The sequence below is a fragment of the Aspergillus lucknowensis genome, assembly GCF_044049455.1.
Source record: "Aspergillus lucknowensis strain CBS 449.75 chromosome Unknown BJX67scaffold_80, whole genome shotgun sequence".
NCBI classification, from domain to species: domain Eukaryota; kingdom Fungi; phylum Ascomycota; class Eurotiomycetes; order Eurotiales; family Aspergillaceae; genus Aspergillus; species Aspergillus lucknowensis.
In genome coordinates, this window is record NW_027263624.1 from 1 (window position 1) to 13,200 (window position 13,200).

General features: G+C 39.8%; 3 protein-coding genes across 3 annotated transcripts; 1 reads left to right on the forward strand and 2 right to left on the reverse strand.

Annotated features, from left to right (window-relative positions):
* Nucleotides 1-4,341: 4,341 nt before the first annotated feature.
* BJX67DRAFT_367652 (ankyrin repeat domain-containing protein) lies at nucleotides 4,342-5,607 on the reverse strand. The gene has a single exon (XM_071030543.1). The coding sequence runs from the start codon at nucleotides 5,445-5,447 to the stop codon at nucleotides 4,719-4,721; it is 729 nt and encodes a 242-aa protein (XP_070880804.1). The 5' UTR covers nucleotides 5,448-5,607; the 3' UTR covers nucleotides 4,342-4,718.
* A 93-nt stretch (nucleotides 5,608-5,700) lies between these two features.
* BJX67DRAFT_367653 (uncharacterized protein) lies at nucleotides 5,701-5,980 on the reverse strand (the record flags this gene model as incomplete). The annotated part of the gene is made up of 2 exons (XM_071030544.1): nucleotides 5,819-5,980; nucleotides 5,701-5,768 (listed from the first exon to the last, which is right to left on the reverse strand). Coding segments are annotated over exons 1-2 (182 nt in total), but the record flags the coding sequence as incomplete, so codon positions are not given.
* Nucleotides 5,981-6,438: 458 nt separating this feature from the next.
* Nucleotides 6,439-10,303, forward strand: BJX67DRAFT_386189 (uncharacterized protein; the record flags this gene model as incomplete). Its single annotated transcript, XM_071034021.1, has 11 exons — nucleotides 6,439-6,520; nucleotides 6,576-7,621; nucleotides 7,671-7,685; nucleotides 7,737-7,925; nucleotides 7,978-8,025; nucleotides 8,076-8,592; nucleotides 8,638-8,855; nucleotides 8,910-9,218; nucleotides 9,280-9,390; nucleotides 9,446-9,536; nucleotides 10,140-10,303. The coding sequence occupies 11 exons, from the start codon at nucleotides 6,439-6,441 to the stop codon at nucleotides 10,301-10,303; spliced, it is 2,790 nt and encodes a 929-aa protein (XP_070880806.1).
* Between the last annotated feature and the right edge of the window lie 2,897 nt (nucleotides 10,304-13,200).

Below are 13,200 nucleotides of genomic sequence, written 5' to 3' on the forward strand. Positions count from 1 at the left end.
GAATTGTCACGGTCGGTGCCTGAACCGACAGGCATCAACGACGACCCCTCTCTGACCCCGCTCAGATGGCTGCCCGACGGCGGCCCGACGGCCGATTATATGAGGATCCTGACTCTCGCATGTATCCTAGTTCCCTAAGCGATTCGTTCTGTTCCTCTTGCAATAGAATCCTCCGCGTAAACCCGAACAAGTCCCTTCACGAAGACTAGGCAGCTCGACGCTTGCTGGCACCCGGCGTCGCGACGGCTGAATACTTTCGCCGAATCCCGACGCCTTACAGTACTAATCTTATAACTATATAACCTAGAGTAATAGAATTATATAAAAATAGATATATTAAAAAAAGAATTAAGAATAGTTCTTGAACAAAAAAATAATAATAGGAAATTACAACCTATTTTATTTTATTTAAAAAAAATAACTTAAGCTAAATAGAATTATAATATACATGATCAAGAGATACTTGTAATTGTTAAAAGATTTAAATATTAAAAATATTACTTGCAAGAAGCAAAGTATAAAATAATTATTTAAATAGATTATAAGAACTTAATATTTTTTATAATAATAAAGGAACTTAAAGAATAACAAGTATAATAGACTTAAGAGCTTTTATAATACTAATTTAAGATTAAGCATATTAATAGCAAGAAAAATATTATAATAAATATACTAAGTAGAAACCCTAACTATATAATTAATATCAAGAACCTAGAAACAAACATGCTAAAGATTAATAAAGATAGGTTATAATTTAACCAAGAAGTATAATTAGTAGTAATAGTTATAATTAATAACTATAAGTTTCTTGTATAACTTAAAAAAGAGTAAAAAAAAGATAGAATAATCTAGACCTGGAAATTTAATATAAATAATATTAAAAAAAGTAATAAAGTATTGCTATAGAATAGAGTAATTATGATACTTAATAGAATAGTTAGAGAAGTAATTTAAAGATACTACAACCCACTATCTAAAGGATACCAAGAGATTAAAAAGATAATAGAAAAGATTTAGCAAGTATATTACTTTTTATAAATATATAAAAGAGTATAGGACTATATTATGTAATATAATAAATATAAACAAAATAAATAATCATAATATTAATTATATAAAAAAATATAAATACTAGAAATCCTAATAAAACTATAAAAAAGTATTACAATTAACTTTATCTAAAAATTACTATTATTAAAAAATCTTATTACAGGAATTATATATATAGATATAATCATAGTTATATATAAATATATAAAATATATAATTATTAGACTAATATAAAAGAATATTACTATAACAAAGCTAGTATATCTAATACTATAAAAAGTATTTATTTAGACTAGACTACTAAAGTAAATAACTTCTAACTAAGACAAGTTATTTATATTAAAGTTTTAGAAAATATTTATAAAAGCATGTAGAACAAGATAAAATATATTTACTACTAACTATTAACAAACTAATAGGCAAGCTAAAAAAATAATTTAGTTAATTAAATAGTACTTATAATACTATATAGACTAAAACCAAGATAATTAAATAGAATTATTACCTATAGCTTAATTTGTAATTAATAATACAAAAAATACAATAATAGGTATTATACCTTATTATATAAATCTTGGGAGAAATCCTAGAATATATTAGGAATTATTGCTAGCTAAAGAAAGATTAGATATAGTATTAATATATATTGCTTATATAAAGGTATTATACTAATCTATAACTAATAATATTAAATAAATAGAAAAAAAAATAAAATTTTACTATAACAAGAAGTATAAGAACACACTATAACTTTAGAAAAAAGAAAAAGTTTACCTGCTATAATAAATAATAAAAAAAAAAGATTTTAATATTAAAAGCAAATAATTAAGTAACAAACTTAATACTATAAAATATAGACTATTTAAAATTAAGAAAAAACTTGTAAATAATAACTATTATTTAATACTACTAGCAAGAATACAAGTTTACCTAGTATTCTATATCTTATTACTTAAACTAATAAAAAATCTAGAAAATACTAATAATAAAGCAACTAAGGTTAATAAGGAATATAAAGTTAAACAAATCCTAGACTAATAAATAAAAAAAGGTTAGATTTAGTATCTTGTTAAATAGAAGAGTTACCTACTAGAAGATAACTCTTAGAAACTAGTTAGGCATTTTAATTGCCCTAAAAAGATTCTAGAATTCTAGTAACAAACTAGTTAAAGAAAAAGTCCTCTAAAAAAGATAATAAGAAAGTATTAGCAGCCTGCGCGATGTAGGCCTGTAAGGTTTTATTTAGAATAACTAGTACTTATTATACTTCTTTAATTTTCTTTTATTTATACTCTTCTTCTTCTAACTTTTCTAATTCCTTAATTTCTTTTATATCACAAGTAATAAAGTTACTAGCCTGTTTGCAAAAAAGGTCCTCTTGTTTCTAAAAATAATATAACCAAGCAAGAAGTTTAATAAGGGAATCCTATAAAGCCTAAATTTTATTTTAAACTTTTGTTTCCTTTTTTTAAATTTCTTACTATACTATAACTAGATGCTTCCACTTGCTATTAGTAAAGGATAGCTTAGACTTGATATATTTTTAACAAGATTAGATATACTCCTTATAACAAGTCAAATTTTTAGATTTTATGTAAGATTTACCTAGTTAAGAGTAGTAAATATAAGATATGACTATTATAAACCTGCTCTTTTTAACCTTTTATTTAAGATCTTGTTTTTGCATACTAGAACTTGAAGATATTACAAGATTAGTACCAAGATATTAAGAAAAGAAGCAGGATAAGTTATAAATAGACTTACCTAGGAAAAGTGCTACTTATTATATCTTTAAGAATAAAGACCTTGAAAAAGAGGGATTATCAGAGAATTAGATATTAATAGCTAATAGATTCCTCTGTATTACAGCTTTGTATTATAATACTAAGGATTAATAATATACTAACCTAGTTATATCAGGCAATATAATACTAGGACTAACAAAGACTATAGTCATGCTTGTTAAAGGGAAAGAGCATGATAAGAATAAGTACTAGCATGCTTGTTAAAGGGGGAGAGCATGATAGGCATGATTTAAGGAAATATATAAGGACTATTATTACCTATATTTAGAAGTTTTATTCTCTATCTATTATTACTAGATTGATAATACACCTATTGTTTACTAATTACTTTAGATTATCTGCCTCTTTCTATACTTTATTTGACCCAAACATCTTATATTCTCTTTACCCTGTCAAGAATATCCTTAGGCGTTCTCCTATGGATCGATCAGCGGACCCTAAATCTAACAATATAGGGAATATACCATGAAATTTTACTAAATTATATCTAACCTAATATAGTGTTAGATTAGGGTCCACTAATTGATCTGTAGGGTGGAACCTAAGGATATTCTTAATAGAGGTGAAAAGAATATAAATTATTAAGGTTAAATAAAATATAGAAAAAGGCAGATAATTATATATAATTAGTAAATAATAGGTATATTATTAATCTAGTTATAATAAATAGAGAATAAAACTTCTAAGTACAGGTAATAATAGTCCTTATATACCTATATCTATTATATTAGTTTAAATTCCTTTACTATAACCAGCTTTGCCTATTATATTAATTATATTATTCTGCTATAATTACTTTTTGCTTGGTATTATATTAATATATCTATATTGCTATAATTAGATTGGTCTATTATTATTCCTTAGTATCGCGGCGTGATGCTGTGGCACATCAGATTCATTGGCTGTTGATGTCCGATTCTCTGACACTAGACTAAGTAAGCAAGCTAGATAGCTTGCAAGAAATCTTAAAGAACTAAAATCTTAAAAAAAAAGATAACTATAAGACTCTAGGATCTATATATTAGTATTATAAGACTCTCTAGTTATTAGCAAGGCTTAGTTAGCTAGAAGCTAATTAAGTATCTATATAAATAACTCTCTTGCAAGAGCCTGTATATAAGATCTTAGTATTAATTTATTTCTTTATAAAGATATATATATATTTATAATCTTGAGGACCTTTCTATTAGGATATCACTACCTTTCATACTGGCTCGCAAACCCCTTTGAGATCCCATGGTCTCACAATGGGCTACATACACGAGCAGAGACACAAGACGTAGAGTTGCCTAAATCCTGTGCCTAAGGACCTGACGTATCTTCTCGGGTTTCATTTGGTCAAATAAACTATGTATCGAAGTATACAAGCTTGCATCCCAGTCGCCCTTCTTCGATAGGTCATTGCAGTATCCTCCGACGTAGACAGCAAGTCATTTCCCGCTCATAGGACGCCCATGAGGGCATTGATAGCCCCTCCGTTGCGGTGTCCGATGAAATATGTTTGCAGATCATCGAACCACATCCAATTAAAGGTTTTTGGGGGAAAAAAAAAGAAAAAGAAAAAAAGGTATCAAGCTCAAAGATTGCGTTATAAGCTCATACGCTCCCTCTGATGGGTCGTTGAAATCGAGTCGGGTCAAGACTAGTATAAAGAAATCGATGACATGGGTAGGCTGATCGTTCGACCAAGGTGCAGGAAAGTTTCTGATGACTTTTGGTTCAAACCAAAGGAATAAGAAGATCTGGGGAAGACAAACCCACCCCGTTCCATGGGTCAGGCCATCGTCAGATCAGCGCCGCTTAGAAATCAACCTCTCATAACCTCCTACAGAAATAAAGCATCTGGACGCAGAAACCTTGAACTCACTTTTCGCCGTCGCCCGTGGTCGCGGTTGTGTTCTGGGCCGTCTGTCTCTCAAGATCCTCTCGTCGGCGTTCGACTTCGTCAGAGATGGTACAAACCACATCGATATGACGATTTCTCTCTGCAAGTTTCAACGGCGTTTCTCCGTCCACAGTTCTCGCATTGAGGTCCGCCCCGGCCGCAATCAACACCTGTGCGATGTCATTGTAGCCACCATAAGCCGCCATATGTAGTGCCGTCCATCGCCATTTGTCAGATGCATTGACGTTTACTCTCCTTCGGAGTAGACTCACGACGCGATCCAGTTTACCTTCATCTGCAGCTTCGATCAGGCGTTCATCCGAGACGATGCGGAGAGCCCTAAGACCCAGCGCGACAAGAGGCGTGGATTTCTTGCTATCCACATGCTGGCTTTTGTTTCGCAGCTGTTCCATGTCAACAGCTCTTTGCTCGTACCGTCTGTCTAGATCTTCCGACATCGCCCGGGTCTCGCTGTCGGGTTCACTGGGGATCTCGGTGTCAAGATCGCCCATTTGCTTCGCGCGGCGCATAATCGCCTGAATAAATGCCTTATGTTCTTCCAGAACCGCCGGAGTAATGTTCAACTCTCCAAGTTCCCTTCTGAATTTCTCCCAGTTCATCTTCTTGTCAATTACCTCATCCTCAGGCACGAGGTTCAGCACGGAAGACTCATGGAGACCATCCCGAACCTCGCGCAAGTATTTCATAATGATCTTCTCTAGTGCGCCTTCTGAATTCCTGTTTCTCTATCAGCGCATGTTATCCTTATCGCTGAGAAGGCCTTACAAAGACAGTTTCTTCTCCAAATACCGCAGCCCCGTTGTCGCGCTAACAATAATAGTATGTGCCTCCCCAGTATTCGTCAAAACATCCTTCAAGAAGGCATACTTTTTTTGTGCCCTGATTGGGAGCTTCTCATATCTCTGAAGCTCAGCATCCAGGCACCTCAATGCGCCGAATGCGCTATTTAGTTTCTCCTGGAGGGAATCGACGCCCGTATGACTGAGCCCTGTTGGGTCTTGTGTAAGGTCGTCTCTGATATCCCGAAGGGCCATGTATAGGTTTGACATGTCATCAGCCATGTTTTGGAAATCCTCTGCGGAGGATCTGCAGGATTTGTAGACGGAGAGTGCAAGTTCGCTCACCCTGCCGCAGTCTGCGACAGTGGGGGTGATGTTCGAGTCGGATGTGGAAGTCATAGTTACAAGAAGGGCTTGTTGAACGGTCAGCAGAAACGGCAAGACAAATTCTGAGGTGGAATTTGCGTTACGACGAAGAGGTGGACGTTACGACGAAGATGTGGAGGTTAAGCGATGCAGCAAAGGAAGTAGCGATGGACGGTCCTCAGAAGTACTATCGTGGGCTGATTGCCTCGTAGCATCTCATTGTCACCAGTAGGCATCGTTCAAGGGTGTTTCTTCTGAAAGGTCCATCGAGGGCCCAGCCTTGGGAACACCCAGAATTTGCTGCCATAGCCAAATCCGTAGAAACTTTGTTCGTCAAGCCTTTCCAAGTTAATTGGACCCCATCCACCCATGGTTTTCTGTCGTTTCATCCCACACAGAGTCACAAGGTTATTCGCCGATCAGGAGCCATGAATCCAGAGCGCCACTCTTCATTGATCTCAATGGTGCGCGCCATGGTTCCGGATCGTTGCCCGATGGGCTCAGCGGCGTCAGGTTCTATATCCTCTGAGCAATGCCCCGACTGGAGAATCCGCTGGGTCTCAATTTTCCCAACCTTCGTGATGACCTCTTAACAATCATGGACATATCGACAGGTGAAGGCAAGAACCCGGTCCTTTGGAACTGTCATATAACTAATAGCTGTTTCAGATCTTCTCCGGCGGATAGAGCAAGACATATGCGAGAGAACCGACGCCGACGCCCAGCACCGCTTCCAAAGTTGTCCATACATTAACAAGAGAGACCATCAGGCCATAAATGACCGATCCCTTCTGCTCGTTTCTGCACAGCAAGGCCGATTGGATACTGTTCAGACTCTCTTACAAGCCGGGGCGGATCCGAACGCGAGGGGATATTCTGGCAAGACCGCGCTGCATGTGGCGGCGGCCTCGAAGAGCGAAAGCGCACCCGCGATTATAGCGAGTATCATCCAACATGGCGGCGATGTCAACATCAGAGATTCGGATCAATATACGCCTTTACATCGCGCAGTTCAGAAGTTAGCACTCCACAATATCTTCGAGCTAATCGACGGGTCCGCCGATGTCAATGCGAGAATCCCGGAGTTGGGATCCGCCATCCAGCTTGCATTCCTCGAACTGCGAAGTGCACCTAAACTAGCCAAGGACACTATCTCGAAACTCCTCGCTGCAGGTGCAGATCCCAACGCCAAAGATGATCAAGGGATGGCGCCTCTCCACAAACTCTCCGGGAACGACTATCAGATAGCCGATGATCTGCTCGCTGCTGGGGGAGACCCCAATGCGCAAGACCGCGACGGGAAGACCCCACTCTATTACGCTGTTTATAATCGAGACTATACCCTAGCAAAGCGGTTATTGACTGCTGGAGGGGATCCAACAGCAGTCAATCACTGGGGCGTAACCCCGGAATTAAGGGCGGCTATGTTTGGTCCCCAAGAGATCAAGCAATTGTTCAAGGAGCCCAGGGTTATAAAGCTACCGAGAGTCACGACACACGTGCCATGTCTACAAATCCAACCCTCTGAATCGAACGATTGCCGGAAGGAAGTATGCAAAGAATTTAAAGGGTCGATACGGTATTTTGGCGATCTAGAGGGTCAATACGAGAGTCCCAAGGTCTCGGTGCTAGACATGCTATACGGAGATGCGCTCTCAAAAGGAAGCCACAATGCGACAGGGAGTCTTCGATGGCTTCACTTGCCCTATACTAATGTACGGCACCCCTGTTTTATTTCACAGTTCAGTGTTAATGTGAATTTAGAGGTTTTGGGTGGATGTACGAGTTCCCATCCGGCATTGCCAAAAAGCGAGCGTCTAACATTGATAGCAACTAATCGAGGCAATCTGCAGCTTAGATGGGAAGGAGCATGAGTACTGTAAGAATATGGGCGACAACATGCACCAACCTTTCAGCTCAAAGAAAACTACAAGGGAAAGTGTTGAGATGAAACGGTTTATTGAGCAAACATTCAATGAAACGGGCCAAGTGAGAGGGTTCAGGCAGGCGGGATTCCTGGTAAGTTTGCCGGCCGGTTTTCAGGAATGGGCAGTTATAACCGTGAGAGAAGACGGCATTCCACCCTTCAGATCATATATCTGACATGATTTCACTCGTTGTAAGTCGAGCCAAAGCTCCCCAAGGTATACCGGTACTAATCCGATATAGCTACCCATAATCGACGTGGACTATAGCATCGAGGAGCAAACTCAGATAAAGGACAAGGCAAAGGAACACCGACAGGCTACAAGTGAGTGCCTAAAATTCGCGCAAGCGATGGTCGCCTTGAAGAACAGCTACAAAGACCCTGACTGCGGGCTGCACTGCCCCCGTACGCTGGATGAATCGAGCTATGACTTTCTCGAAGACGATGATCTACAGCGTCGTGATAGACAGCAGGTAGTCACGGGCTATCTCCTTCGGTTGCAGAAGAGACGGGCTGCAGTAAAATCACCTACTAGAGCACCTAAGAGTCTTCTACGTCGATGTACCCCATTGATGCCAAATTCTGCAATAGGCAAACCGGAGTCGAGGCCAGAGGCACCTCAAAATAGGAGGCTGTCGCGCTGGGATGCCTTGCGGCCCGTCAAGCCATCCCAGTCTAATATTGTCGAGGATGACAATGAGGCCCACCATATTCAAATGCTTATGGTTCCACAGCTCTGGCTCTGGAAAGTCGACAAAAGTTGAGTTCCATAACCTTGAAGTTACTTTTTACTAACTACTCCAGACACAATTATCACAGCTTTTCCAGAACGCTGGGACCAATCCCATCCCAATTGCATGCTTGATAAGGTCCGTAGAGAATTCCCAGCTACTGCCACGGTTGACGACGCCATCGTCAGTATTGCAGACAGCTGCATCAACTACATCGAAGACCCGTTCTACGCCTTCGAAGGGCGCGGAACGACGAGCTTTGAGGCTTTCGAGTACGACATCGCACGCGTAGTAGGTTAAAGGTGTCTAATGCCGCTCCAGGCTAACACTAAAGCGAAAATATAGGCCAACGAAGTCACAAAATGCTACGAAGACTTTGAAAAGTCAATAGGAATCACGGACAGAAACATCCTGCCCGAGGTGCGGAAGGAGACAAATCTACTCAAGGAAATCAACGATATTCTTGATGAAATTGGCATGGTGATGAGGATTTTGAATGATCAAGACCATGCTATGAGGAAGCTTCTACGCTGGAGATCCCAAACTTGTCCTCCGAGTGCGCCTAGGAGGATTGTCAACGAGAGCTGCTACTCTCATCAACCCCTAGCTCGGTTTTCGCGTCTCGATGAAAATGCGGGGAAAGTGAGAGGCTCGGTAGGTTGAACGTCAAGCCGTTTTAAGGACGTGTAGACTGACATGCTTCATGCTCGATTAGCTTATCACCCTTCTTGATATACGTCAACGAGAAGCTGTTATTGATGACGCTCGCGAGAACTCCAGGCAATCGCGGGTTCTGTTAGTCTTCACTACCATCACTGTTGTGTTTGTACGCTGTATCCCATCCCGAAAATTAGCCCAAAGAGCTCTTCTAACGAGCGCAGGCCCCTCTAGCATTCATCGAACAGCTACTAGCACTCCCAATCCGAGGCTTCGCAAAGACGTACCCACCAGCCTGGGTGTTCGAGGTTGAAGGTAAGCGATCGTGCAGAGGGATTTACATTATAACAACCAGCCCCGGTCGACACTAATTACGCTCCTCGATAGTTATAACTATGCTAATTACAATCTTCCTCACGTTTATCCTTTGGAAAAGTCTCACGAAGCTAATATCTAGCCCTACTGATGGCCCCAGAACTAATCATGAGACAATTAAAACTTCAAAGACGGGAAGTCGATTTCGCTCTCTCTTACCGCGTACCTTAAGGCGCAGGCAAGCAAGCCCAATGCAAAGAGAAGACCCCGAAAACGGAGTGATGATATTCCGCGGGAACAGGGCCGAGCGGTCGGATATATGAGGGGGTCTATATTTGAATATATACTGAACTCCCATACTTGGGTCCCGCTACATGTTTAGCCCCAGGGCATGCTCTCTAGGATATGCTCCTCCCTTTATCTTATAGGTGTTTCTGCCTTAGCTAGAATATTTAACTAAAATATTTTCATAGACTTTTACATTTTATACTATATCCTAAAACCTTTTATATATTTAATAAACTTATCATACTATATACTAATAATAGAATCTAGCTAAAACTTTAGCCTTATAAATATTATTTTAGTTTCTAATGACAGTAGAGTTGGCGTATACCAACGCCGTACAAACCCGCGCAGCTGCAACGTGCAATGATATACTTGTGCCAGGCATAGTTCTGCCCAACTTTTCGCTCTTCCAGAAACTGGGGACTGCTTCATCAGGCGTGGCAAAGTTTATCCGAGACTTTCTCGCAGGAAGGTTGTAGCAGGATGGATACCCATAGCCATCGGTAGAGAAAATTGGTATCATATGAGGACTTAAGGCTGGGTAACTTAGGTCTGTTTTCCCAGGTGGCCAAGAGTTGCCCGAGGCCGCCATCATGACTTTTCCACGGGCCGCTGCCCGCTGAAGAGCTCCATCAATCTCCTGATTGAATCAATCCTGGCCGAATGGCATGATGATGAGGTCCACGTCCCACGGGTCCACACAATAGTGAATTGCCTGTATCCATATCTCAGCTTGCAACTCCTACTGTTGAAACTAATATAATCATTTACTTTTGCCCTGGCGGCAACTTTCTGGAGTACTCCACCAGTTCTCGCGACATACAAATTTGCATACTTCATCATGTGAAGCAGTGAAACAACACCATCACTACCATACCCAGATCTTTTCCGGAGTATATATATCGCCATACCTCTGTCCTGGTGTCTTGGTTGATGGCGGCGCGGATATAATCCAGCAGCAGTTTTTAAGGTCGAACATCGTTTCCAGAATATAGATATCGCCATACCTCTGTCCTGGTGTCTTGGTCGCCGGCAGGTTGTAGGGGCCTGGCTTTCCTAGGATCTCCGGGCTTGTTAGCGTGGGAAGTCCAGAAACAATCTCGCCATGGGGGAATATATATAAGATACACACCTCCAGGGTCCCTGCAACCCGTGAAACCTGCTATCATGGAGTTTGATAGATTTGCATGGCATGTATAAGATCCCTTTGCCACAGGCCCCTTGCCAGCATGTCAGGGACTGCGTGGAAGGTTCTTTGGATGAGACAAGCGATGGTTGAAGAAGGCAAGTTCGCAGGGAGAAGAGAGGGGGGTGAGGCTGTATTTATACCTTTGGGTGCGGCCAGAGGTAGGTATGGTAGGTGAATGGCAGGGCCATTATCACTCTAGTCTTTCACCTGGAGTAACTAACAGGAAAATAAAGGAACCAGTTGCAAGCATTTAAACTGGTCTAGGCACTGAAAACAAGCAGAGGTGAAGGAAGTACCCATAAATGTGTGAAGCATGGCTGGAATAGCACCAGCAATATTGGCCGCATGGAAGTACTGGAAAGAGGTCCTGAAGAGGAGCTGGACCAGATGAAGGCGGGAGTGGCCTCAAGGCATTTACTAAAGTCAGATAATGAATTAATCTGTTATCGAGATCGTTGATGGTTGGCACGTGGGTTATTGATTAGGTTACCTGACCACCTCCAACACACCCACCATACTAGCAAAAATGAAGCCAAAGTCCCTGTTTGAACAGGAAGATGATACATGCCCATATAGATTACCACCACCTAACCTCCTTGTTATCACCACCTCTCCATACAAGTCCAAGATAACATGACTGAACTTGACTGATGCATGCTAGCTCCATACTATCTGCTAGAGCTTGAATAGAAAGCTGTCCTGCAAGCATAGTACCCTGGCCCTGTTGCATTTGTCGAAGGGATTGGCATGCTTTTACCACATGATCTATTAGAAAGGTCTAAACAGACATATGAAGATGCTTAAGGAATAAGAAAAGGTATGAATCTATCAAGATCCTGATGTACCTTTGGTGACCTTTTCTTCCGCATATTCTATGCAGATTCTCTTTATCGATCTGGCAGCAGAGGATTCCAAAAAAAAAAAAAAAAAAATATCTTGGTGGGAGGGTCTATGCTACCATGTACAAGATGCTTAGAAATTTAAAGAATAATTAAAATAGGAACAGTAGTCTAATTGTAGTGATCATGCTTTATAATATACTTTGCATCTTTGAACTTATTTAAAATATCCTACCAAAAGTAGATAGTTTAAGTCTATCCTAACTTCCTGTTATAAGGCTCAAGGTCTTTTCATGCAAGAGCTATAATTAAAAGATACTTTACCTAGTAGTTCTGGTAAGATGGAACTATGTCATGCAGTACTATCAAGAATTGATATATTCTCCCAACTACCTTTTATTAAAAAGCGTCTGGTGCAATATCTATACACTTAATAAACTAATAGAGATCTTGCCATAGTTAATTTAGAAGATGATAGGCTTTTATTACCTGTATCTCTTTCCAAGGCAATAGGCAATCTTGGATTAACAGGGTTATATAAATTTCAAGTATAATATTAAATTTAGGGAGTAAATTTAGCTATTCCTAAGATTGACAGGATGAGGAAAAACTGTTATATATATTGCCAATATCATGGAGAGCCAAGTAGAGGTAATCAAAGAGGGTTATTGTATCCACCTCTGCAAGCATACTAGCTTTTAAGAATAGAATGGTTCTTGCTACTAATAGGTGCTTTTATTGCGTGATATATGCTGCATGGAGAATCCCTTGGAGTAATCTATAATTAATAGGTCCAGGTAAGGAAAATGTAGCTATAAAGGGTTTTAAAAGAAGCAAAGTATTGTCTGCATGTTTCTGCTTATACTGCTCCCAGGAATGCACTTGGTCATGGAGATATAACAAGATATAACCTACTGCATGCAGGTCATCTCGTGCTGTAGGTCCAGCTTTGATAGCAAAATCTACTAGAAGGACTTGATTAATTTGCTATATAAAGCTCCTAATTGCAAATAAAACAGGACTCAAATTTCCATAGATAATACCCCTAGAATGGATAAATTCCACTTAAGAGAGTATCTGATCGGCCATATGTAATAGGGTGGGAACATCAAAGTACTACCTAGTTTATGAGAAGAGTTCCTCAAGTGTTGGCCCATAAGCATTGAAGACCATCATGTCCTTTCCTTGAATAGCCTGAGAGAAATATAGGGAAGGTATACTAATACCTCTGGCTAATGTTTGAAGTGTAGGTATATCCAATCCTAAAGAAAGTAAACCTTTTTAGAGAAACATTCTCTAGAGTAAAGCAATGCCAAGCTTTCTTCTTACCTCTTCCTAGTAGTCCTGA

Coding starts and splice junctions, on each gene's coding strand:
- BJX67DRAFT_367652 (XM_071030543.1), bottom strand. CDS start 5,447: ATGAAATACTTGCGCGAGGTTCGGGATGGTCTCCATGAGTCTTCCGTG.